This window comes from Anabas testudineus, chromosome 13, assembly GCF_900324465.2.
Source record: "Anabas testudineus chromosome 13, fAnaTes1.2, whole genome shotgun sequence".
NCBI lineage: Eukaryota > Metazoa > Chordata > Actinopteri > Anabantiformes > Anabantidae > Anabas > Anabas testudineus.
Window position 1 is genome coordinate 5,373,430 of NC_046622.1, and position 26,134 is coordinate 5,399,563.

At 39.1% G+C, this 26,134-nt stretch overlaps 1 protein-coding gene across 3 annotated transcripts in view; it reads left to right on the forward strand.

The window, feature by feature from the left end:
- Nucleotides 1-1,088: 1,088 nt before the first annotated feature.
- The window catches only part of cadm2b (cell adhesion molecule 2b), a 118,769-nt gene continuing 93,723 nt past the window's right edge, over nucleotides 1,089-26,134 (forward strand). For all 3 annotated transcript variants that reach the window (XM_026365784.1, XM_026365803.1, XM_026365794.1), the window contains exon 1: nucleotides 1,089-1,388. In XM_026365784.1, coding sequence (XP_026221569.1) covers nucleotides 1,328-1,388 — 61 coding nt within the window. In that variant the 5' untranslated portion in view covers nucleotides 1,089-1,327. The remainder of the gene's footprint in view (nucleotides 1,389-26,134) is intronic.

A 26,134-nucleotide genomic window follows, 5' to 3' on the forward strand; every position in this document is an offset into this window, starting at 1 on the left:
TGTCATATACATTTATTCCTACTGAGAGAAAAGTCAATGATCTTAAAGGCTGGAGTGTATTTTTAGTACCACAGCTTTTTCTCAGGTGGTATGGCCAGGTCAGCAATTTGATTTGAAGTGGGAGTGGCATGGAAGGCCACTGTGCAAAATTGAACCAAATTCGCCTGGCAGCAAGTTAAACCATGTGTAAAATCCCCGCGATGGGCTTAGAAAACGATCCCTGGCTGCAGCCGCTGCTTTCCCCCCACCTCTGTCTTTTAGGGATGGTCACACACATTTCTGTGCACAACTCATAGCAACCTTTGAAGGAAGAAGGATGTCCAGGAGGCCATTAACCTCCCCTGTGCCTGTGCACTGATTCCTGACACACACCCACACACCAGGTCACAACCTCTGAGAAAGCAGCCGTCTTCTCCTGTACAACACGGGCAGGTCCTTCGTTTGTTACTGCACGCCGTCCTTGCTTATTGCATTTCCAGCTCTCCGAGAAAGTCGCTCAGTGTGCATTGTAAAATTCTCCATGTGATAATAAGTGTTGATTTTCCGGTGACACTTATTTGGAGTCGTCTCGTGTTGACTGCAGGCTTGTTTGTCTGCTCATAACGCTGTTGTGGCTCTGGGGCAGCTGTTCAAATCTGTCTAAAAGTGTTAAATTAACTCTGCTAGCTGTGGGCGCATTTTAATACATGAAATCAATGGTATGGTGATTTTTGCTCTCTCCTGGGTAAGACTTACCCTGACCATAAACGTGGGGTTGAGTGCTTCATTAGGACTTACTGTTATGACCCCTTCTCATCTAATGGCCCCTGACTGTCTGAGGTCTCACTATATTCTTACATAGGTGTGTTGACCTGTGCTGACATGTGATGAACCATCCCTCTAACACTGATCACAGCAATACTGCTGCTCCCTCTCGAAATGGATGGAAGAAAGTAAGTGTGTGTAATTGTTTTGACAGTTTAGCAAAGATCAGAACTATTTCTAGGTGTTCTCCGTCGGTGAAGCGTCTTCATTAGTCAAAAGGCGTGGGCGGGACTCTTGCTCTCTGCAGCGAGTCAAAGAGAAAGGCAATAAAGGGAGGCAGGAGCTGCACTTTGCCGACGAGCATCTCTGCCGTCCTGCTTCACTACAGTGATCACTGCCCCCGGATCTGCGAAAATACACAGGGACTTCTGTGGAAAAGGCAGAGTTGATCTATGTAACTCCGGTCAGTCCGAAACTGCGCCGTTTACCTGGATAAGTCCATCTCGAGGAGAGGAGAGGAAGAGAGCAGAGAGACGAACGCGAGTGGAGTGTCGACGTCCAATTGTGAAGGAAAGAGAACAATATGATTGTCAAGCAGCGCTTGATCTTCATCCTTTACAGCCTCTGTGCGAGCGTCTTCAAAGGTGAGAGAGCGCTGGATGCTGCTGTGTAGACGGGCGTGGTGCGCGGGGAGTTGGTGGCCACGTTAAGTGTAAAGACCATATGTGCTCATGTCACACGTTGAATGCAATGAGATGTGGTTTAAAATTCCTTTAAAGTAGTGTGTGTGTGTGTGTGTGTGTGTGTGCGTGTGCGTGTGTGTGCGTGCAGCTGTGGTAGGAGGACTGCTGTCGTTGCCTGCTGTCAGAGCCGACTGTGCTGGAATGCCTGGAAGTTGAATTGTGCAGCGCAGAGAAAAGCAGAATGCGGCTGCACAAGTTTCTGTATCGGAGACAAGTTGGACGCTGTTGTCCTGCCGTAGATATGAAGTGACAGATAAAAACGACGGGCGGTGCATGGGTCGCCTGCAGCCTGCCCGCGTTTGTTTGCTCATGCAGTTGTGTCCCGTGTCGCTGACACAGGGATGCACAAAAGGTTACGGCAGCCGGTGGCGTGCGCCTTATTTGTTGTGGATCATTGCGAAGTGATGCTCTCGAATCTGTGGGAAATGTAGGTAATTCAACACATGACTTTAAATCCGAAGAGGACTCACTGCATCGGAGTTGAACTGTCGTCTCCAGCCGTTTTGCGCACTATGTTTAAGTGTAGGCACAATACTGTGTGTGTGTGTGTGTGTGTGTGTGTGTGTGTGTGTGTGTGTCGGTATGTATTACTGAGCGTGCAAGCATGTAGTGGCTGAATGAAAGTTGAGATGCTGCGATGAGACGCGGGTAAGATGGTGTGAGACACCTCTCTGCAGTCGAGCATTGAGCGTCTCCTCATGACAACTCCCTCAACTCCCCACAGACCGTCCCGCTCTTGGACATGCTTGCGCAGCCACCGCCCTGTAGGCGACCAGTGCGCAGATCCATAAAGCTTACAGCAGAATGGTGTGAGCTATAAGGCTGCAGTTTCATGTCAAACTCCCAATTTAAAGCACCCATATCCAAGTCAATGCGATTTTTCTCCCACAAACAGCAACAGGAAGGTGTGAACAATCGATATTATTCCAATACTTTTGAGTTGATTGAGGAGCCCGCACTGACACTTAGCAGGACAGTTACAAGGAAAACCTGAAGAATCAAATGATAAAAAAACAACAATAAGCTCTCAAACTATTATCACAGTCTCAGATTCTTCCAGGAACATCACATCCTGTCAAGTAAAAAAAAAAAAAAAAACCTCTAAGTGTCAGACCATTATGTGTTGAAGAACACACAGCTGGGTCTCAGTTTAACTCACAGGTGTTAAATCCTGTTAGATTCCCTGGTAAAAGTCTCTATAAATGATGACGTTTGTTATTATTATTTTGCCTTGATGTATTATGTTGCATCTGACAGTTTGGCTGTCTTTCCCTTTGGCAAGGTTTCACCCCACACATTTGTTTCATCTCACTGAACTGGCCAACGTGAGGTGCCATCAAGTTTCCTAAATCCAGCTGTTACTTGCTGACACGTCTAGCCACAGCTACTGTGTACCGTGCTCCCTAAATCTGTCCCCCCCTGCGGATTGGGTTATGGATATGGTTGAATATCTTTATATAGTCCATTAACTACTGCAGTTACATAACTACTACTGTTAGGGTGTTTTTTTTTTTAGCTGCTTCCTACTATGAGTCCTGCCACTGGAGTCAGTCCACTCCATGTTAACCTTTTTGTGGTGTATTTAAGGACACTCTATTATGTGGGACGCGAGAATTGGCCTTCAGTAAGAATTATATTCATTGGCTGTGATGTAAAAAACAAAAAGCAGATATCGATGCTAAGGGAAGAATGTCAGTGGTAGCATCTTTTATTAAGAGCTTGTTGTGTAGTAGCACCTTTAGGACACCCAGACACTCTGTACTCACAAAGTCATTACCACATGTGGAAAAACAATTAAGTGGACTTACAGTAGTGGCAGACACAGTCCAACAACCCAAAGCACATTTCAGGTTTCTGAAGGAAGCTGTTCTGAAATGAGGAAAAACTACTTTGAAGGTGGGAAATGTTATGGTACGCTTTGAAAAATGGTCGCAGTAATTGCATGTTAGTTGTAGTTAATGGGCTATATAGGAAAACAATGACACGGTTCCTCAAGCCGGGGTCCATCTGAGTTCTATCTAGACTAAAGTAATAAGTATCCAGAATAATAAATATTCTATTTTCAAATGCTTGTATGTAAATGTCAGATGCAAATCATTTAAATTAGAGTCCCTGTCAAAGGTTCAACTTTGAGTATTTGATTAATGCAAGTTTAACAAAGTTTATGGCTGAGCTCAACTAATCACTTAACCGTCTGTATATTTTATTGGACATTTTACATTAGCATTAAATTGCTGTCAAGTACTGATTATATCAAAAAAAATTTTTCAAGCATTTGTTCAAATCAGTTCAAGACTCCATCTATAAATATTGGAGCATAGACAGGAAGAGGTCAAATAGGACTAGAGTAGATTTTTGTTGCTATAGGCTTTATTAGCTTTACCACACAACAGTGGTGACAGTGTAGAGAATAAAATGAATAGCGGGAAGCTAACCCATTTTGCAACAGATTTGGGTTGATGATATTCTGCCAGAGCGAACAGGGCACAGTTTATTTATTTATTTTTTCCTCTTGTCTAAGATGAGACCTCTAAGATACTGCCCACTTCAAGGTCTAGTTTAAAAATTTATGCTATGTGGCTTAACTTTAGACACATGAACTAGGGGCGCCTAGGGCAGTGTCCCAAAAGTCTGCCTAGTAAAAGTAAAGCACTTTGTAGAAGGTTAGAGCGGCAGAACAATGAAGGGAACAAATAAAACACTTGGACCGCATGTATATCTAACAAGTCAGAACAATCTTCCATATTCCTTTTATTAAAATGCTCAGAAATGTGGTGCAGTTACCGGGATCATGTGACTTTATCCACTTAAGCATTAGTTTGTGCAAGCATGGAAAGAATTTTCTATCTTGCAGTGTAAACAATTAGTTTTAATAAAGCTGCTGATGTACATCTAGAATTTCTGCACTAGGTCGTGGCTTTAGCTTTCATTAGATTTAATTAAAATCTGTAGAACATTTTTGAGGTATCGCGCTCACTGACACATAAACAAACCAACAAATGGGTCTGAAAACATAGCTTCAGTATAGGTGATAAGGTGCATGCATCTACTGTGTGATCACAATGTAATTGTCAGTTAAATTGCAGGGCGCCACGTAACACACTGCAGTGATATTGTAGACAAGACTTCAGTCTCAGCAACTGTGTTCATGCTCCACAATGCTGAGAGTCATTTCAGGCAGGCTCATCCTTCTTACAACAACCACACCATTAGTATTTTTGCTTAAATGCATTGCTGGACTCTTATCTATAGCTGCAGCCTGTGGAGTGCTACACTGCCTAAATGTTTAATATTCTGTAGTGACAGAATAGATTAATTCTTATGTAGAGTTACTGCATATCTATTCTCTCCTCTCTGTTGTGTGTCCTCTTGTGCTTCTGCTCCGAGTGTGAGGCCCTGTTGTCCCATATGTGTACCAGTGGGAACTTATGTCACTCTGTGAGGTGTTGGTGTATCACAACATATTTTGCCAAAGGCAGATAATGCAGACACCTGACAGACTTGTCAGACAGTTAACAGGCAAGATGTCAGGCAGGCTAGTAATGCTAATTAGCCATGTGGTGCAGCTATACTTAGCCGCTTTTCAGATCTGTGGGATGGTTGTGTCAGAGATGTAAATTTTATGATAAGCGCCTGTCTTTGTTGGCCACAGCTTTTCTGGTTTGGTCTGACATTTCTTGTACTCAAATGTTTCATCACTTTCCTTCTCACAGAGCCCAAAAAGCTCCCGCATCGCCAAGGGAACTTTTCCTTTGTTTGAGCATTGAGCCTTTCATCATTTCTTATCTCGTCAGACATTTTGGCAAGTACAACCTGCAGGTGACATTTGCGCATTGGTGTGTGTTTGACCATAACGTGTGAGGGCAGTAATGAGGGCAAAGCGGAGAATAAATGAAAGTAGCTCTTTTTTTTTTTATATTTATTTTTTGTCTAACATTTAATCTGCTATCAGAACCACAGACATCAAAACTACAGACATAAGAGACAAGGAGGTTGAGGATGAATAATTCCCTCATAATGTAAATGAAAAGTTTCTTCCCTGATTTAGGGAGAAAATTGAGGCTAGTCATTAAAAATGTAAGTGTCTTGTAAAACATTTGATATTTCCTTTTTAAATATTGGCCTAAGACGACGCAATCCATTTATGAGAGTTAAGACCCCTACTGTGTTTATCAAATTGAAATCGTGAACAGTAGAATAAAAAGATAGTAGTAGGATCCTGTTGTATTCTTACTGACTTATGTAAATATGACCAGTTGTTATGCAAAGGTTATAAAGCAGTTTGAAAATGGCTTCATAAAATGTCAAAATGTCAGAAAATGACACTACACTACATTTGAAATCTCAATCTAAAGCTCTTTCAAATATAAGACTCACATTATCTGCTGTATGTGCATGCATATTAATGCATACATATTATGAAGTGAGTTGCTTTTTTGTTTTTATTTGCATACACAGTTGGAAATGAACAAATAAGCAAAATAAACAATCTATTTATATTTGAATTTGTTTCTGGTCTATATGCATACCTTTCACACTTTGTTTAGCTTGGATTTGGGGGGTATTGGAAAAATTGAAACGGCATACTGAAGCGAAGAGAAGGTGAACCCCAACATGTCACATATTGTGAGTCCGTGAGATGTATGCCTGGGTGCATCTCCTGTGGCTTGGAATAATCAGGCAACAGGAATAAACTGGATGAGCTAAAGGCAAGGTATAGGAAGAAGAAGGTGGTTTACATTCATTGCTACCCGCTTCCCTGTTCTGCAGCTTATCCCTGCAGAATGTCTCCCAGCTGCTGTGTGCTGGCTCTGGTGTTGTGCTGTATACTACTGCAAATGAATAATCCAGTGAAGGGGACAAATGTGCTCCAAAAGAGCCCCCGCTGCCCCTCTTGATTTCTGTTGACAGATATACATCTGTAGGGATAAGCCTCAAGCCAGATGCACATGTGCTCAGAGAAGTGAGGAAGGGGCTTAAAGATTAGCTGCTTGGTGCCCTAACTATGTGGTGTGCCGTCAGTCTCCTTTTGCCATGCTCTTTGTCATAGCACTTCTTCACGTCATGCCCCCTCTGAGTGGGTTTAAGCTTAGCCATGAAGCCGAAAGACTGTACGAGCAATTACACCATTAATGATTGTTTTGACCTGTATGTGACGGAGAAAGGTTAGGAGATATTTCTACTTGCCAAGAAGCATGACTCGAGATACTGGTAATAAGTTTAGTGCCACAATGGGTCAATCTCAGGCTCCTGTAGAAGCACGTGTGCTCACTCATCCTAAAGAATTTACACGTATTCTTACAGGTATGATCTCTGACAGTCAGTATTTGTAAACACGAGCAGTTTACAGCTTAAACCCAGAGTGACAAGTACTTAATTTATGTCAAGAAGAAGCATCTTACATTTACAACAGCTGCTGTGTATAGCTGTCTTACGTGTAAGAAATGTTTGTCTGTTTTCAAATATTGCCTTTTGCTAAAAGATGCTTCATAGTTGAGGTATGATTTTAGATTATCACTTGCAGCCACATTTCGAATGAAATGGAAGCAGATTGTGAAGGCAGAGTGCTGTAAGAGATGTGAAGGGCAGGGAACATCTACTGTATTTCAGAATACTGCATTTTTATTAAACCATGAATCAAAATAGGAGAGAATGGGGGGGGGGGGGGGGGGGTAGATAACACTTAATGAAATAGACGATCAGCATTTTTTGTAAAATAATACATTTATTGTATAATAATGACTAAACATTAAATAGTAAGATAATCTATGGGTCTCAAACATGATGCATTTGTTTTGCATGCTTGGGTATATTAGCAGCAACTTTGCATTTAATTTGCTTGCCACTACACACCAAGCTGACATTCAAATTTGGCATTTCTTATCATCGAGCTTTATAAATTACAAAGATTTACCCAGCAAATATTAGTCAAGCACTGCATCCATTACTCATTGTGCTAACAACTGCAGATGTGAAACTAATAACAGAAACAGAAAATAAATAAGTTTCACACAGAACAGCTTGCTCAAGAGTTGAATGTTCTGTGTACCATTTACAATGTTATTAACAAGTAGTGATGTACCAAGAATCCAATGTTAAATCTAATAGAGCTTCAGATGTCCTGTTCGGAGCTGGGAGAAGCTGTGGGAGTAACAGTTCCAGCAGCACTCTGTTAGCTTTTTATAGTAGTTTACATTCAAGTAGAAGGAAAAGCATATGACAGTGAGCTTTGAGTTTGACTCAAATGACGTTTAAAGAACTCAGAGGATTAGAAAACGCATTCTGTGGTCTGAGACAAAAATAGAGCTCTTTGGGCATGACTGCGAGCACTATGTCTGCTGAACAACAGACACTGCTAATTGCCTGGTTAATACCATACTTGCAATGAAGCGTGTTGTTGGCAGCGTCATGTTATGGAGGTGCATCTATAAACGTGAAAACTGCTGAGAAGTGAGAGGAGGACGAACGCAGCCAAACACATAGAAATCCTCGATATGAAAACCTGTTCCAGTGGCTGGATAGCGCAGTGGTAGGTCTCGGCCTTGTATCTTGTTATTTGCTGTGGAGAAAAGCATCTGCCAAATGACTAAATGTAAATGTAAATGTAAATGTCCCAGAGAGCACATGACCTGACACTGCACTTCAACTCTTCATATAACAGTGACCCAAAGCTGCCTAAATGCAGCCAAAACAACACTGGAGTAGCTTCCGGACAAGTCTCAGACTGTTCTTGAGTGGCCCAGCCTCAGCCCAGCTTAAGAGGATCTTCCTGGAAAGAATGGATAAACTGCCAAAATCCAGATATGAGAAGCTTGTACTTTGGAGATTTACCCAAAGTCTGTCCAGGTAAAAAAAAAAACGTAAAACACTAAACTAAAACTGAATGTTTTTTCAATAGAATCTCCTGAAAAGTGGAATAAAGAACATTTCTTACTGAAGTTTTGATGAAGGAGATCCAGTTGTGATGTTAGAAAGGTGGTATCCGTCTGTTCTCTGAGAAGTTTATGCACTCCCTATGTTTCAGTATTGTACCTAAAATGAAGCCTAGACTTCATTTTATGCCCGTTTGCAGTGTTGACCTTTACCAATCTCTCTTGGCCCTCATCTCTGTTGAAGTGGGCTTTGTGCCCAACTATGGATGAGCCTCTGTATCTCATTTAGCCTGTGTGATGATCTCCGTTTTCTCCTCTTGCTGCAGTCTCGATGAACAGAGTTAATATTTTTTTGCTCCGAAATGACAGACAAACACCATTCCATGACCCACTGGGCATGTAATCTGTTTGTCTCTTTTATTTTTTTAAGTGTGGATGTTTTACCACCTGAAAGTAAAGTTGTCTTTCTTTTTTATGTTGTCTGATTTGAGGTTTTTCTGATCATTATTATTACAGAAGTAGAAGAGACTTCACAGAAATACACCCAGTGTGTTAATGTAGTTGGGAGAAGTGTTGGGTGCTGAATGTTAACCATGAAACATTGGGAGCATCATTATGTGGTTGCTATAATAGATGTCCTTTTCTGCTTCTGCTGTGCATGTTTGGGAGGCTTCCAAAAAGAGTGATGGACGATCTGAAGCATCACACTGCAACCACACATCTGGCAGCAAGACCAAAAGTGACTGTGCTTGTTTTGGGTTATGTTGGGGTCTTTACAATCAAAGCCACAGTAAGGCATTACGCTGGGGTGTATTTGTTTAGTGTAGGGTGACTGCATTAAAAAACACAAGTCATCAATGAGCAGGCAGCTGTCCCAAAGCTAAAAAATGGCCTTTTTATTTCTTTAACTTGGATGTTAAATAACTGTAGGCACATTGTGTTATTACCTCTTTATTTATTGTTCAAAATGAAGTGCCAGACTCTTTCCTTTGCCACTTTATTTCATCGTGGTAGTTTGTCTGCAGACCCTAAATCACTAAATCCAACCCTGCTCTGTGAATTTCTGAATGACCATTCAGATGATGCTCTGACCATTTCAGACTGAGTTTGTGAACATACCAAGAAAAGTAGGTGTGGTTACCTTTAATCATTAACATGTTTAACCCATGGTTTTCGAAAACTGCATTTCTTCACCTTTACGTGATGAACTGTTTCTCATGTTTCCGTCTATATATGCAGAAGACTTGTTACAAATTTTTAACGTTAAGTTTCTTTTCCCATTATCATAACAGCAGGTTCTGTGTGTGTTGCACAGTGCTGCTGCGTCTAAGAGAGCTGTCCCTATCCCTCGCACACAGGCTGCAATAGAGATGTCTCTTCTTGATTTGGAATAGTAAAAATGCAAAATAATAGAATGTCTTAATCAAAAACAGAGTTGGTGAGATAAAATGTGCAAGATAACTTTTATGTAACTATAAAAAATGGAAAATCTATTTCCTTAATTTCTCCAGTACAGAGAAGGGAACTGATAACGTTGGAGCTTATCAATACAACATTCTTTGATAATTCAGCCCTTGGGGCCATTTGATGCCGGGTTTCAGTACCCATCCCTATTCATTAGGCAACCTGCTGCTTTGCCCTGAATTACAGTGCTGGGATCTATTTTCCAATGAAAAACTGATATCTTAATTTTGTGTATGTTAATTTCAAAGCCTTATTTTACATTTTTAACAACACTATACAGGTGCACGTCCATGCAAACAATGTAGCATTGGCTTATAGTTTTATTTATTGACCTGACGCTGAGCTAACACTAGCACTTGCCTCAAGCTATAACCTTACTGTGACCTAGGGGTTTTCACGCGTCCACATGGTTCTGAGAAAACGAAGACCTCAGTTGTTAGTGCCACGAGTCTCAGGCTGGGTCTGTGTGTCAATACATCCAATACCCAAGTGGATCCTAATGGATCTGGGAATACGCTAGATCTGTTTATGTGACAGAGAATGACAAATGGCAATTTACGACCCAGCAGAGCTTCGTTCTGACCAGGTAACTGAAGCCGAAATTATTTTAAGACAAGCAGTCTTTCCTTCAAGTGTTTGATTGCTAGAAGTTGGTATGTGATTGAATGCTGGCAGGAACTCACACACACACATACACACACACACAGCCATGTTGACGTCTCTTTATTTTCTTATTGTTTACTATATGACTGGCTGTTGAATCGATTCACTGGTACCTTGGTTAATCTTTTCACTCTGAATTCTCATTCCAGAAATTATGAAGAGATACCATCACAATTTCCTAGAGCCCTTCACCTGTCCAAAACCTGTTCCTATTCAGTTATTAATTTTGTAAAACAGAGAGATTATCTTAAACTATATAGCTGATTAAATTTTGTCCAACTCCCGTTTTAATTGGGAACACCTTGCTTCATCACAAGCTTTGAAAGCTGGTGGATTTTGTTTTTTTTTTCTGAACACTAAGAAGTGTGCACATACCTTCCCCCACTTGGCATTGGAGCCACATTGTCCACTCTAGTTTGAGATTTTAAATATATCTGTTTTTATGTATCGGCACAGAAAATCCATCAGTTTCACACAGTCAGTAGAACTTTGCATCACTGGGTTGCTGTGCTCATAAAGCCCCCTCAGTTGAGCAGTCAGGCTGGAAGTCTGTGCTTCAGATAAAGGAGACTCTGTTGCATTTCTTTGGAAATTTGATAGCTTGCTGGAATACGCCTAGCATAGATTTACAAGCAACACATCATTGCAAATGTAGTTATTAATTGCAATGTATTGCTTTTTTTGTGCATACAAGATTTATTCTGTATTGTGCACAATGTGAAACACACCTGCTAAAAGCAGATTGACTCGTGAGAAAGGCTTGTAACAATTTGTTGGTGCAAAAATGAAAACCCCTTCATATTGTATGCTCAGTGTGCTGAATCCCTCTCCAGCTCACAAGGAGGCTGTTGACTAAGCCAGCATACATTCTGCAGTGTGCAGACAGGTGCAACTAGAAGGTCACCTGTCCATCAAAGAGGCTATCATACACAGACAGAAAACATCATGTTGTTGGTGATTTAGTGTCTCCTGTCCATTCCAGACTTTCATGTCTCTAAATTTGTGAGGAAACCTGCAGGAACTTGGAAAGTCATGCCAACTTAAAGGCACGGTACAACGTAACCAATAGGAGGCTAATTAAAATGTTTTAAAGTCTGGCACTATTTCACAGTATTTCATGACATTTTTCCATGTGCTTTTGGGCTTTCTCAACTCCCCTGTGTTGTTATCACTGCAAAGTATGTAAAGTGACTACTTATGTGCCTGAGGGCATCCTCAAAAAAAATAAAAAATAAAATAAACAAATAAAACAAGCACAAGACCAACCTGTTTATTTTCTTACCGCAATTAAATCTGACAATTTTATTGAGCAAACTTGCTTGTAGTTATCAGTAGACTAATTCCCACTGCAGATGCTGTCTAAAGGCAGTAGAACATGCAACTCAGTCTGTGGATCTTCAGACGCATTGTATAATCAGTCCTGGTCAGTTTTTAAGAAAGGTTCACTGCTGCATTCGTAAGTAATGTTTTGCATTTAATTATTATTGTTGTTTAAACATCCCACACACAGGAGCAACATGAAACCTGGCTACTGTCAAGAATGTGTCTGTTCATGGTAGCTACATCTATTCTCATAGATGGATAGATTAAAGCCAATGATTTATAAACACATCCATATTATACTGTGTAACATGAAGAATGTGCACTGCAACAGAGAAGAAAGGGCACAGATGAGTATTGTACATAGTGCAGGTCAGTAATTGAAGTGCATATTCTGATTGGCATTTGCTAACCAGATGTTTATATGTTTATACAAATGTTAAATTAAAGATTTTATTACAAGAATCATGTGTTCATTTGATTTAAAAAGGGAATTAATTAATAATTTGTCACATGGTATTTAATTTTATACAGATTACATAACTAATGAAGAGATGACTGAAGAAATTCTGTTCCTCAATGTTTCTGTTGTTTTTTTTTTTTGTTTTTTTTTTAGCTGCAGTGTAGCTTGAGTGAAATGCCATCCCCCCCAAAAAAACCTAACTTTGGAATAAAGACACAAAAAGCACAAACTTAAGCTCATGCATGTTTATACCCTTTTATTGACTTCCTCTTTAAAAGCTTCCCACAGGCCTCTAAAGCTGGAGTGTAGATACTGAATGCAGGCATATTTGCAAGTGAAGGTGGGGGATAAAAGCATTGAAACTCATGTCCTCATAAAGAGGGATCAGCAGCCTGAACGGGAGCTGCATACCGATGCAAGAGATGCCAGTGCTCAGAGCCAGAGAGCATGCTTTGCTGGAAAAAAGCCTTAAAGCTGCTAAGCTGAGAGCAAGAGGAAGAGAAGGTGTGAAGCAGGAAGGCATGCAAACTGTAAAAAGCAGAGAGGAGAAATGTCATAGTGTAATATAAGCTACATCTGCCATTTCCTTCACCTGCTACAACTGAGAGATCTGAAGGAATTCATTCATGTTTTAAAATAAAGCCTAAACCATTACACGTACATAACACTTTGTCATTTCACAGATTTAATTCAGATTTAGCTAGTTTGGTGTGACTTATGTCAATAGAACTGTAAAGATTTATGCAAAGAAGGAAGGCTCACAATTTGTTAGGAAGTGAAACAGAAATGCAAGTTTCAGCGAGCTCCTGGTGTTCAGAGGAGTATTACAATTAGTAAACACAGATGACCTCTTCAAAGAGACTACATTACTTTGGCAGTTATCTTCATGGAAAATGTTTCATCACCTGCTGACTGCTGCATGAGCATGATTTTTAGAGGGTGTGTTCACACTCGGCTTGTTTAGAGCAGCTTCTTCTAACCCCGAAGCGTTATTATTTCAGAGCCGTCTATTTTGGCAGGCATGTACTGTGCCTCTCAACTTTAGCTGTGAAAGTAAAATAACCACTGAGAACAAGGATGCATTCAAACTGTATGTGAAGCTGAACAGTTTCTTAAAATGACTTTATGTGCGTAGAGGAACTTTTGACATGGCTTGTTTTTTCATTAGAGTGGAAGACAATAACTTACCATAATCTTAATAAGTGTTGAATAATCATATCATATGGTCTTGAAAGTAAAATGGCCACTAAGGCTGTAGTGTGAATATCTACATCAAACCACTCACAGGGTGTTAAATTTCCTTTTGTTTTTTTTTATTTATTATTTATTTGTTTAGAGTATAGGCCTTCAGTGTGAATCTGGGCAGATGCTTAAGCCACAATTTAGGTGTACAAGTGATGCAAGATAACAGTGCTAACACGTACATATTAAAGCCAACAATGCAATGTAGGTGAATGTAATTTAAAGCTGAGTTGGTCTAGTCACATTCTACACGTAGATTATCTCAAATGAAATGTTGCCCATCTAAATTCCTCAAACTCCAAGGCGATGCAAACAAGTTTGCAATGGGACACTACTGAAAAGGTAGCAGGTGGAAAAGCAAGAAGAGATAATAGCAAGAACAGATAAAAGCAAGAACAGATAAAAGCAAGAACAGTTTGTTTGTTTGTTTGTTTGTTTGTTTGTTTTTTAAAGGTTCTCAATATCTTTCTCGTTTCAGATCTAGTGCATCTTTAGTGGATCCTTTCCATGGAATAAAACATGGTGGTTTTCACTTAACACTGGAAACATTGTTTTTCCCATTTATTACTCTAGATATACTTCATCTGTATCTTTTTTTAATAATAACTTTTTGTTAAAGTGTTGGTTTCAAACTATGGCACCAGTGAGAAGCGCAGACTTAAGATTTGCTCTTAGTATGAACTTTGAGTCCTGCCTTCACCATAGTCGGCTATCAGCTATCTGTAAGACAATACCACAGGAAAGATATACTATTTTGGATTGTGCTGCTGCTGAAATAGCAGGATATAAAGCCAGGATGGACCCTACAATAAGCTCTTGTAATGGCCAGCCTGGATAGATCCTGCCTTTTGTGGGCTCAGAGATGATTACACATTTAGTATCCTCTAGTACTGGTGGAGTGTCAGGACATCCGGTGTGTACCAGATGACCTTAACTACTGGAGCTGTAGCATACCCCAGATAATGACCACTCTGAACCCCAGGAGCAGGCCTCTTCACCCCATAAATGCAGGGACCATATGGACTTGCAGTGGAAAGCTGCAGACAGTCACTTTTCAAATGGCCGCATATTTGTAGGAGGCTTTTGTGCTGTGAAAAAAGACTAGCTTGGCATTTTCACTGGTTCATGAAGACTGTTTTGTGGAGGCTGTATTTCAGTTACACTAACCAAACGGCAGAAGTCTGTAAAAGTGTAATGCAGTCGCTGCTGGAAGAAAACAATACCGTCAAATACAGTGACTGAATTTATGGTTGGGGGAAAATTGCTGATCAGTGTTCAAGTCCCTCGGGGCAAATTCAGGGTCATTGTGTAACAGGTAATATTGAATTTCTATTTCCCACTGAGGCGAATTTACCCGTGTCGTGACCAATCTGAGTGTTAACAAATTAATTACAACAAAATGTTCTGAAACCCAACATGAGAAAGCAAAGAGGCAGTTAGAAGCTACTGTGGTTCAGCTCACCTTATTGATGTTTGTAGACAACAGCACCACACAGCACCAAAGGTCAGCGAGCTGAGGAAACTTTATTTAGTTCTGGAAAAAATGATGGGGCTGCTTTGAACTAACAAATTGATCACTATAAAAGCATTCAGCATCTTCAGTGTTTGGAGAAGGTTCCTTCTATAGGCAAAAACAGTGCATGGAGCTCCTCTGTATCCCTAGTTTCAGGCCTGATTGTACAATCACTGTGTGAGGTAGCCTTATGTACAAAGAGGCTCTCTGGACACAATTGCTTGATGTGGTGGCTACCAACCGACCATTTCTGTGATGCTGAACTCTCTACTGCTCTACAGTGGTAATGTAGGTGCGGCACTCTTTACAATATGAGCTCAATTTTTATAGCCTAATTTGGCATTTGGAAATCATCTGTAAGGTTGTTATTACCAGACTTCACTTCTGGCTCTGGCGGAGGTGCCCGCGAGGCCCCAACATCAGCGCTGGCTGATGAAAGACTCTGGCTCAGTCGCCGTAAGACATCCAACACTGTACAGCCGATTCTGTGCCTTTTTTGTTTGGTAAGATTTAACATGCAACACTTGCAGCTAATTAGCTAATTAGCCAAACTTGTAACAGTTTGCAGTTTGCAGTGCATCTTTCACAAACTGTTGCATTTGCATGTATCCTCGCTCATAGATAAACAAATGACACAGCATTGGTTTAAGGTTTTGGAACAGATGAAAAGAACCGAAATCCAGTTTTTGTTATGGGTACTCCGTTTTTAAAATTTGCTTATAATTGGAAGAATCCTACTTCTGTTACATTTACGTGGTTTGGGTATGAAAAAGTCTAATATGGACCAGAAAACTGTACTTTTATTGATTCTATAGACGGGCTCCAACAACAGACTCAAAACACCATCAACTCTTAACACTACTGTCAAACTGTACAAAAAGAATCTATGGATGAGGGCCACAAAAACAGGAGTCATTCAAAACAAGTCATAAGTCAAAGAATCACGAAGATGGAAATTAAAAGCATATTTATGTATCTGGACCCCAATTACAGGATTGTCATGAAAAACAGGAGTCGCGTATTAGGAAAATGTGACGTGTATTGTCATCTGGATATAAATTACCTCTATGGAGATGGGAAATTTTGGTCAGGCCACTCTGTGCTAACATTTGATGTAAAAAAAAACAATCACAATGGCTTGTCCTTTATTGCATTGCGTGCGTATGTTAATCTTTTAATGCATGAACTGCCTGGAAAACATCATAGCAACTGCAGTTAAGTTTACATTATTGATGTGACCTTTTGTTCATCTGAACATAAAGCAAATGGATGCAACAGTGCTACAGCTCAACTCTGACCTCATTTACACCTGAATGAACATGAGCCACAGAGAAGACATAGGGTATATTTACGTGGGAACATCTGCAATCTCAAGTGTGTGTCTGTTAATGCATGAGTAACCTTGATAACATCATAGCAACTGTAGTTAGGTTTGCATTATTGATGTGACCTTTTGCTCAGCTGAACATAAAGTAAAGTGGATGCAGCAGTGCTACAGCTCAACTCTGACCTCATTTAATAATATTAACATGTGATCTGCACCAGGATATGTTATCTGGATATTGTATTATCACATCAGCTGTAATAAATAAAATTTATTTGAGGTTAGTTGTGCAGTTGTAAATGCATTTTAATAAAAAAATGTTTTTCCAGTAAATCAAATCATAATAAAATTGCAAGCTCACTAAGCCCTAACTTACCCTCCCCACTTGTCCTGTTGTGTGAGAGTAAGTTTAGTTTGTCCATGTTCTCTGGTCAAAGCAAACTTCTCTCCACATGTTCACAACATAGCAGTAATCTGATGGTTAAGTGGTACACAAATGCAGTGTTTAGGTGGAGTATGTGTATTTATTATTAATATAAATACACATTATTTGTATCAGAAATGTGTAGTAAATACTACTACATTCAGTGTAATGGCTACTGTAACACTGAAATTAAAAAAAAAAAAAGTCTATAATCTGTTCAACTGACATCCATTCTCCATAGATGTTTCTTCCCATCATTGTGGTGCAAGTTGATCTTGGTCTTTCCAGCATGACAGTGACCCAGAGCATACAGCCAAGAAACTGCTAGAGCTGTTTCAGTGCAAGACTCTTTGTGATTGGCCTGGCCACTATCCTTGCCCTACCCACTGCTGGTAACCTGGTTCAGGTTACCAATTAGAAGCTGTAAGTATGGGAGTGGAGCAGTAAAGGCTGGACAGTGGCTCTCAATGAGCAGCTGTATGGTATCTGTGGAGTGTCCTTAAGATGAATGTGTGTCTTTGTAGAGACTCGACTAAGAAAATCTGTCTTTGCTTCCAAAGAGACACAAGGTCTGAATCCTTTTATTAAAATGAGACATCTCTGCTTTTTTATTTATTTTTTTATTGTTTGGTAAAGAGAGAACATTTTTTATCTGTTTTAAAATTCAATCTACCAGACAGTAGACTTAACGATTCTTGATACATTTCTCAGTTTCAAAACACAATCAGTGAAACGCAATCAGGATATTTTAAGACCTTCTTCTCACTGCACTGGGCTGATTCTGAATTACTTACACTTTTGCCAATGGCAAAACAGGAGCAGTAATAGGAAATATGGGTTTTCAAGATATTCTTGGCTCTACAAAGGCTTTGTCAAATGTATCCCAGATTGACAGGCTCCGGTGGGGATTTTCACATTCAGTAGTAAGACTGAAACTATAACCAGCGTCATTTCTTCACTGAAAGGCCAGATTTAACACAGAAAATGATGCAAAACCGGTATACATTTGATCAGTTACCTACATCTCATTGAGGATCATGTGATGGAATTTTACCTTTTAAGCTCTGCCACACAGCTATATGATGAAAGTAGTTGTATCTCTAATTAGTCTTACAGAATCTTTCGTAGTCATATGACTCTGTAAGCCAATATTGCATTACTTAATTTGGCTTACTACAGAGCGCCGCTGGCATCAGTCTTAGCTAAATATCAAAAAACAAGCCCATGAAAGACATTCAGTGTTTCCCCTAAATGCATTCAGCGGTGGTTCAGTGACATTGCATTATACGTCAGACAAATAGATTATGATAACTTGAAAATTAATAAAACTCATGTTTGTGTAAACTCATTTGTCATCACTTTTGAGTAAATTGGATGTTTTCCGGGTGATGTAGACTATGCTTGAATGTAAAGTTTTATTTATCTAATATTGTGTGCATATTTTTGCATGTTTGCACAGACAATGTACAAACAAATCAAAATGGTTCTGATATCCTGATCATACTGGATCCCAGCTGAAGAGAGGTCCAAACCTTTTCCTGTACATTTATCTTGTTAGTCAAATTATTTTTGACTTTCTTTCTGATAGACTGGCTCATTAAAAAAGAGAGGGAGCGATTGTGGCCTTGGAGGAGATGAGGTCAGTAAATGAAAGTAGGGATGCAAAACTAGTCACCTTTTAACTAAATGAGGGGGTGTTTCTTTTGGATGTTAATATGTATATCCATTAATAACCATATATATAATGATTCTAAGGTTGCCTTAAGCTTTTCGTCTACTGACACATGTAAATCAGGGTCCGCTGTTGCACCACTCTCAGAGATCTGTGACCACAACACTACATTTACTGAGAAGAGTATTAGAGGGGAAACACTGAAACTTAAAGGAAGATATTGAATTGCTTACGTATTTAATACATAATTTACCTAAAAGAATGACTACAGGCATATCACGCAAACATTTTTCACTATATGCGATTAAAAATTCGTCAAAAAAAGTAATGTATAAAGATCTTTCTTTTTAAATATATGTTGCAAAAAAACTCTGTATATTCATGTCTGTTTCACTCTTGTGTACATCATTTAAATCTCTAGATATTATGTTAACTAATATTAGTATGTATGAGTGACAATATTTCATGGATGGTCAGTTCTAGGTATATGTAAATAATTTTCTGCTGTTGCATACAAGCTCCACAAGGGGAAAAATTTGATTCTTAGAAATGGCCCAAATTGCACTTCTGTATTTGGTATTTTAAATTATTGTTCTCACAAATTTTATTATAGTACCGGTAACAATAGGAAATGTTTCCTAGAATAGAGAGCACCTTCACCCAACATCACAACAACATTGTATTGACCTCATCTTGGCAGGGCACCCTGCAGTTTGATGTGCTTGGTAATGATGTGACATTTTGTGAGGCAACATTACATTTATTGCATGAAAACTAACTAATTTTGACCCATAGTCTCAAGTAGCAGGAGGTGTGCTCTATGGTATTCATGCTTTGGCCTTTGCAAATTATTAATAGCACTCAAATGATTTTCTATGATAAGGTGATGTATTACTGCTGTGAATTAGCAGAAACCACTGAAACAGGGCTCGCAGTGTGCTGCCATGAAGCTGTGCATGAAGAGCACAGCTCTGAGAATCATTTCCAGTAATTGGCCTGATACTTAGAACATTATACTGTACATATCTCTCTAAAGAACAGCCTCAGGCACATTTCTGCTGGAACCAACATACTGTAGCTTGGTTTAATCACTCGCCATACCATTATTTTGACACAATGATTTTCTTACCTTAATGCTATACTGACTTAAGTAGTATTTTTAATGAGTGCCGTATATCTACAATACAGATTGAGATTTAAATTATTCTTATGAAGAGCTCTGGGTATTTCAGTAATTGAAGATATGCTGTGAAGACTTGTTAGACTCCTAATTTGCATTAAAATGAAATTTACTTTCAAGTGAACCTCTAATGGTTGAAAGGTTTAAATATACAGTATAAAGTATGCAGATAGCTGATTATATAAAAAAATAAAAGCACGGAGCTGCAGCAAATCCTCAAAGGTCGTTCAGAAAATAGAGGATGGGAAAAATACAACTGTGCTGTTTTTTTTTTCTTTTTTCTTTTATCTCCACATTTTTCAGGGGCAACTTTAATGAAAGTGATGAGTGTGGGAAACGGCAATGGCAAAAGTAGTTAAGTTGATGAATTGTTTAATTGTTCCCTACATTTAATTCTCCTCACACCTTGAAAAACGACAGACTGACGTGTGAAAGTGCAGAATGACATGAAACCATGTATGTAAATGTAAAGCCCCTTTTCAGTCATTAACATTTTTCTTTTTTGCTTCTCTTTGAATTGGCAGAAACTGTCATGGTAATTCATGTAAATTAATTTCTTGTAAGTAGTGTATGATCTCTATATTGATACACTACGTTGAGTTAAATGTAGCAGCAGTGGGTCTGCTGGGCACTGAGTTGTACATAATGATACCACACTAGATTAATCACAACATGTTTCTCTGGATTTAGAGGCAAGCAGTCATTTTTTTTATTATTTTCATTTCATGTATGGTATTAATCAGTGTTTTAAGGTCTCATCTCAGAACAATTTTGCCTATAGAGCATTGATTTGATACATTTCCTGCGCAAAGAAGGCCAAGTTAGTTATAATTATTTCTCCCATTTCATCATGAAATTCGTTTCATGTTTGGTTTATTCATGATTTTCTGATGTATATCTTGCCATTTGATAAGAATTAAGTGATCACCACTTTTGAATAATTTGATGACAAGTGAATTAATCAGGCACTATATACTGTGCATTAACAGATGTCTCATACATTGTGTGTGTGTCTTTTCTTGATAGACTTTTTGAATGTTTAAACAATGGTTCTGTGCTCGAAAACAACCCTTTGAATGCTCAGTCATTTGCATACCGTCTGTGGTGCATTTTTGATTCTTTTTGTTTATTTGTTTAGAGAAATGAGCTTTTTTTTTTTTTTTTTTTTTGAGTCATTCTAGCTTTAGTCTCTTCTCTTAGCAGACGAAATTCTGTAATTAAGTTTGGCATGAGAGAAAGACACCATGCAGGTTTAAATAACATTTTAAAACTGCTAATGAATAATATTTTGGCATTACATTCATTGCCAACGAGAACATTTTTATGACTTGTTTTTTTCTTTGTTATATTATCCTTTAATTTACACTTACATCCCCTGCCTGTAATACCACCCCCGTATGAGCTGCAGAGTCTGCTGCTTTTATCTCCTCTGTGTACATGTTTTAGCACCGTACACAAGCTTCCATCATTCGTTGCATCATTTGTCCATTATTCAAGACAGTGTTGATATTTTTAGTTTATGCACTCTTAGAATTGTTGATATGTAATAATTTGTATTAAAACTACCTAATCATCTCCTTTTTCACCTACTTGTATGGGAATTACACCTACACTGTAAGAGGAGTTGACTTCTTTACCATGGGGTGCTCAAATTCGCCTTCATGTTAGAATATAATCAAATCAACCATGTATTTCCTTTACTATATCCTTGAGGGTAGTGGCAGGAAGGATTTATTTTCATCTCTTGGCATGTGATCATGTTACGTCTTCCATCCATCCATCCCTCCTCTATCAGAAACTTTAAAGCTAAACTGATTTACCTGAAAGCGCCCTGCGTTTTAAAAATACATTTACAGTAAGGCACTCTCCACGGACTTGCACATTTATTTCATTGATCTGCCACAATGACGGGGATTTTGTCACTTACATAAAGAAAATGCAAGAATTGCTGCATCTGCACACAACAGAACATGTTTGAATCTAAAATCAAAACCTGTGGAAGTGCTAGTTACTGAAACTTGTGTTTAGAACTTCCCGATCTTGACTCTTTTCTTATTTTTAAACCGACCTCCCACATGATGCTTGAGGGAAATTTAGTTTCTTATTGGTTTAGTATGAAATATCTTAACTTTAAGTGAGAAACCCTGAACATGCAGGGCGGAGGAAAAGACTCTTTATTATATATGCCGGCAAACAGTTCTCAGAAATGGTGATGTGTGAACATTAGTCCTGAAACCAGGGGGCTGAAGTGCTTTTCGCTCTGACTTGAACGCTCTGAAAAGCTGCACAGTAGCAGCCTTATAGGCTTGTTTGTGTTCAGCTGTTACGTAATTGGCCTGCATTCACAGATTATAGTGGGGTGCCTGTTGCTCGGGGTTTTCACTTAAGCTTAATCAAAAATGTATGTTAGGCCTAGATTTGAACTAATAATACTCAAAAGAATAATAATATTTCATGAGGTGCTCCTCTGAGTTATAATTGTGTTTTAGACTAATATAGAGTACAACACTGTTTGGATCTAATCATATAATCATAAATAACAGTTTTCAGACCATAGAACAGAATTTTCTAGAGTGGATCAAGTACCTCACCTAATTGTTAAATTAAGGTAATTCTCAAACCCTTAAAGCTACAGATTCATGAAAGGATAGATACTGCCAGGTACTCTGTATCCTTAGATACTGTATGAATGCACCACCAATTAAAAAAATATCTGTCACTCCTCTTTAATAGTTAAAGGTTGGCCCATACTGTGTATGGTTTTTGTATTAATATATAATGTATTAATAGTATTTCAGTAAATCACATTCGTTTCCCATGAGTGTGTTCAGTTATTTATTATTATTATTATTTTTGGCTGATCTTAGTGTTTTACTGCAGTCAAAAGAACATGAGCATGGACACTCATTGTTTTCACACAAACAGTGTTTATGTGTGAAAACAAATTCAGCTTTTTTTATGGTGCCAAATATGCAAAAACAGTTGGTTACCCTTCCTTGATCCAAAATGATTTCTCTTCCAATGGTGTGATTTCACGTCGAATGTTGTTCCCCATAAAGCAGTACACTAAGAAAAGACTCCTGGTCATTTTGTCTGGAGTCAATAGTGACTGTCTAAGATCTAAACCAGCTTGTATTTAATGCTGTATTGAGGGTCGTAGAGAAGCTCCGAGCAATGCCCATGTTTGTATGCTCATTATTGCCACTGCTCTGAGTTTCAAGAGGGTGCTTATGCTTATCAAAGAATGAATTATCAAGCATGACATAAACAAGCATAATTAGACCATCAATCAAGTAAATTAGTTATGGATTATCTCTCTGTAATTGACCCTTTTGTATTACGGGTTCAAAGTGAAACTTAGCCGAAGATTTTAAAAGTAGGTTGGATGACTGTGATTTGTTTTTTCTTTCTGCCTCCTATTAATATAGTGGAGGGTAGCCTTTTGTGTATGCTCATCAAATTCCAGCAATTTCAATCTCTCTGGGCTACGCAGCTGTTGTTGTTTTGTCCCCGCTGTATTGGTGTTGATGGATCCCCTTGAAATATGTCTGAAGGCTTGTAGAATTGCACAGGAAAGAGAATAGATGCACGCTGGCTTTTTTTAAATAAATTATTTGATCATTAAATAGGGCAGGAGTCTGTTTAAAGTGATGAATCATAGGCTAATACTCAGAGGCAAAGCTTGACTGTGAGCAGTCTATGCCAATATGGCACTTCCAGGATCCTGGAATGTAAATGCTTTCTGGCCGGGCTTCTCTGAGATCTCTAAATGAACTTGACGTACTGTATCAGAGGAGATAACAACAAAAGAGCTGCCACAGTGCGGAGGTGATTTGCATTGAGACACCGCTGAGCCTCCTGCTATACCTGAGTGAGCTCTCAGACAGGTTTCCAGACACTCTTTGGTAAAGCAAGCGGCAAACCAGCGATTGTGATGTCTTGAGATGTTTACTGCAGAGCCGAGCACGAGGAGGAGGGGCAGCCATGTGTCTCATCTTCTGCGTAGCCCCACAAGTGCGTGACTGTTACTTGAAAAATCACTTGACCAGAAAGTAGAGTAAGAGCAGAGTTGAGTGAACACTTTGAGAACTGTGCACTGTTTATACAAATAGCATTTTTTAGGGTGTAGTGGTTGTTGTTGTTGGGCAGGGCTGAGCGAAATGCACTGTTCAAAATAAATTAAAGGAGCACTTTGAAAACACATCAGATTTCAATGGGGAAAAAAATCATGCTGGATTTTTATACTGATATAGACTGGGTAATGTGTTAGGAACGAATGGATGCCACTCCTTCATCCTCCAGGAACAGACTGCATACTCTCACCACATGAGGCCGGGCTTTGTTGTCACCAGGAGCAACCCAAGACCCACTGCACCAGTGTAGACGTCTGCGTGTCCCTCCATTGATATGCGTGCCCAGACCATCACTGACCCACCATGCTAAATGGTGTAACAGGCAGCATAAAGTTCTTCACGTCTGTCTGTCACGTGTTCAGTGTGAACCTGCTCACATTTGTGAAAAGCACAGCGGCCCAGAGAACCTGACGTTCTCGTGTTCTATGGCACATGTCAATCAAGCTCCACAAAAACTAACAGAAAAGATGAGGAGAGAAAAAATGTTAAGGGTCTCCACCTGTATAACCATTCCTATTTTGGGGGTGATCTCATTGTTGCCCCTCTAGTTCACCTGTTTCAGTGTTTCAGCAGCTGAAACTGATGAACAGCCCCCTCTGCTACTAAACTGACCAGATGAACAGGCTAGTATTGTTTTGCTGCAGTCACACTTCTACTGTGATTTTTGTTTCACTGGAATAGTGTCTAAATAGTAATTGACATTAAATTAGTCATTGGGCTGCTGTTTGTTTTCTTCAGTACATCGTATCTACAAAAGTGAGACATTTTTTCTGCTCGGCTCAGAGTAAATAAGTCGGTAAGTTGCAATGAATGTTTTATACATCAAAAATCTGCACAACAGGTCAGGCCCGTAAGGTGTTGAGGTGGACTAGCAACCATCCCAGCTGAGTTTAATAGTTTGACATCTGCCACTCAAACAAACACACTGCAAACATGCCACTCTTTATACATTAATTTCTTCTGAACAGACACATTAGATGTAGCCTTTGCTATTCAGGGCCTAACTTCTGCTAAATAAAACAGTTCACTTTGTATTTCTCCACTGAATTGGAAGTTTTCCCATTCATTTGAATACAGTTTTCTACAGAGCCAGCATCTAGCAGCCATCAGGGAACTGCATCTTAAGGCACTTCCACATTAATTTCACCATTCTGCCATGGTTGTTGGTGCTCCAGGCTTAGTGCAGCATCTGTGGACCTTGGCATTTCTTCTTGTCCTTTTACATTGAATGAAAGCTTACAAAGTTTGGAGTGTAAAAGTTCAGCTTGTGCGAGTCTTTTGACTGATTGCGCATTTTAGTTGGTGGCGTACCTTTACTATTTCTGTTTGCGCCAGAAACTGGATTTTTGATGAAGATCAAAATAGTAATTTTTAGAGTTGTTTTCTCAACATGGATTCTTGTTTTAATTGTATTGCCAAAAATTTACAAATCATGGCAGTATGTACTGTAGCAGCAGGAGCCAAATAGAAAGTACTGCAAACCTGCTCTGATAGCAGTGTCTGTTTTTTACAATATGCTTCTCAGTGTTTGAAAAAGTCATCAAAAAGGTAAGATATTCTCCTATCGGGCCAGAATTTCTCCATCTTTTATTCAGCTTTAACAGATGCTACTAAGTTTTTTTTTCCACATCTGTCATTTTTTTTTAATTTGATTGGAAAATAAACCAGAATCTATCCCTTAAAAACATACATAGACCAAACTCATTTAACTATTAAGATTGACTTAGAATCTGATCCACTTCAAACAAAACCAGGTAATGACAAGAAAGTCTGATGATTAGGAACCCGCACTAAACCCATTATTTTAGACTTGTTTCAAAGCAATAATTACCTGATGTGACCTATTTTTCGTTTTTACCATTGCCTTTATTGTTGCATGAGGTAATTGTGGAGCACTGGTATCTTCATTGTTGGATAACTGCTGTCCTGTGTTCCAGTTGTCAGAGTAGTGATGGTGGCTGTGTGTGTGTGTGTGTGTGTGGGTGTGTGTGTGCAGGAGCCTGCAGGGAAGACCCATGCTGTGGATATCTGTCACTTCATGATTCCAAAGAGCTTATCACAGAGGGAACAGTTTCTGCTTCACCAGTTATTTGAATTGAGACTTTTTTTCTGTATGTCTGTGTAATACAGATTCTTACGGAATTAAATGGGCAGTGTTAATATGCAACTTTATAGTGTGAAGAATGAAATACTGCTGTTTGAGGTGCAAACACTGTTTTTGAATTCATCTCACAATGGTAAAAAACATGTATGACATGTTTTTAGTTTTACACTATTGTCAATTCGAAACTTTTTTAGAAGGTTACAAAATGTGCCAACTAAATTATTTTCACTTTCCCCTACAGTGTAATTGTGTCATAAACATGAGTGAAATACT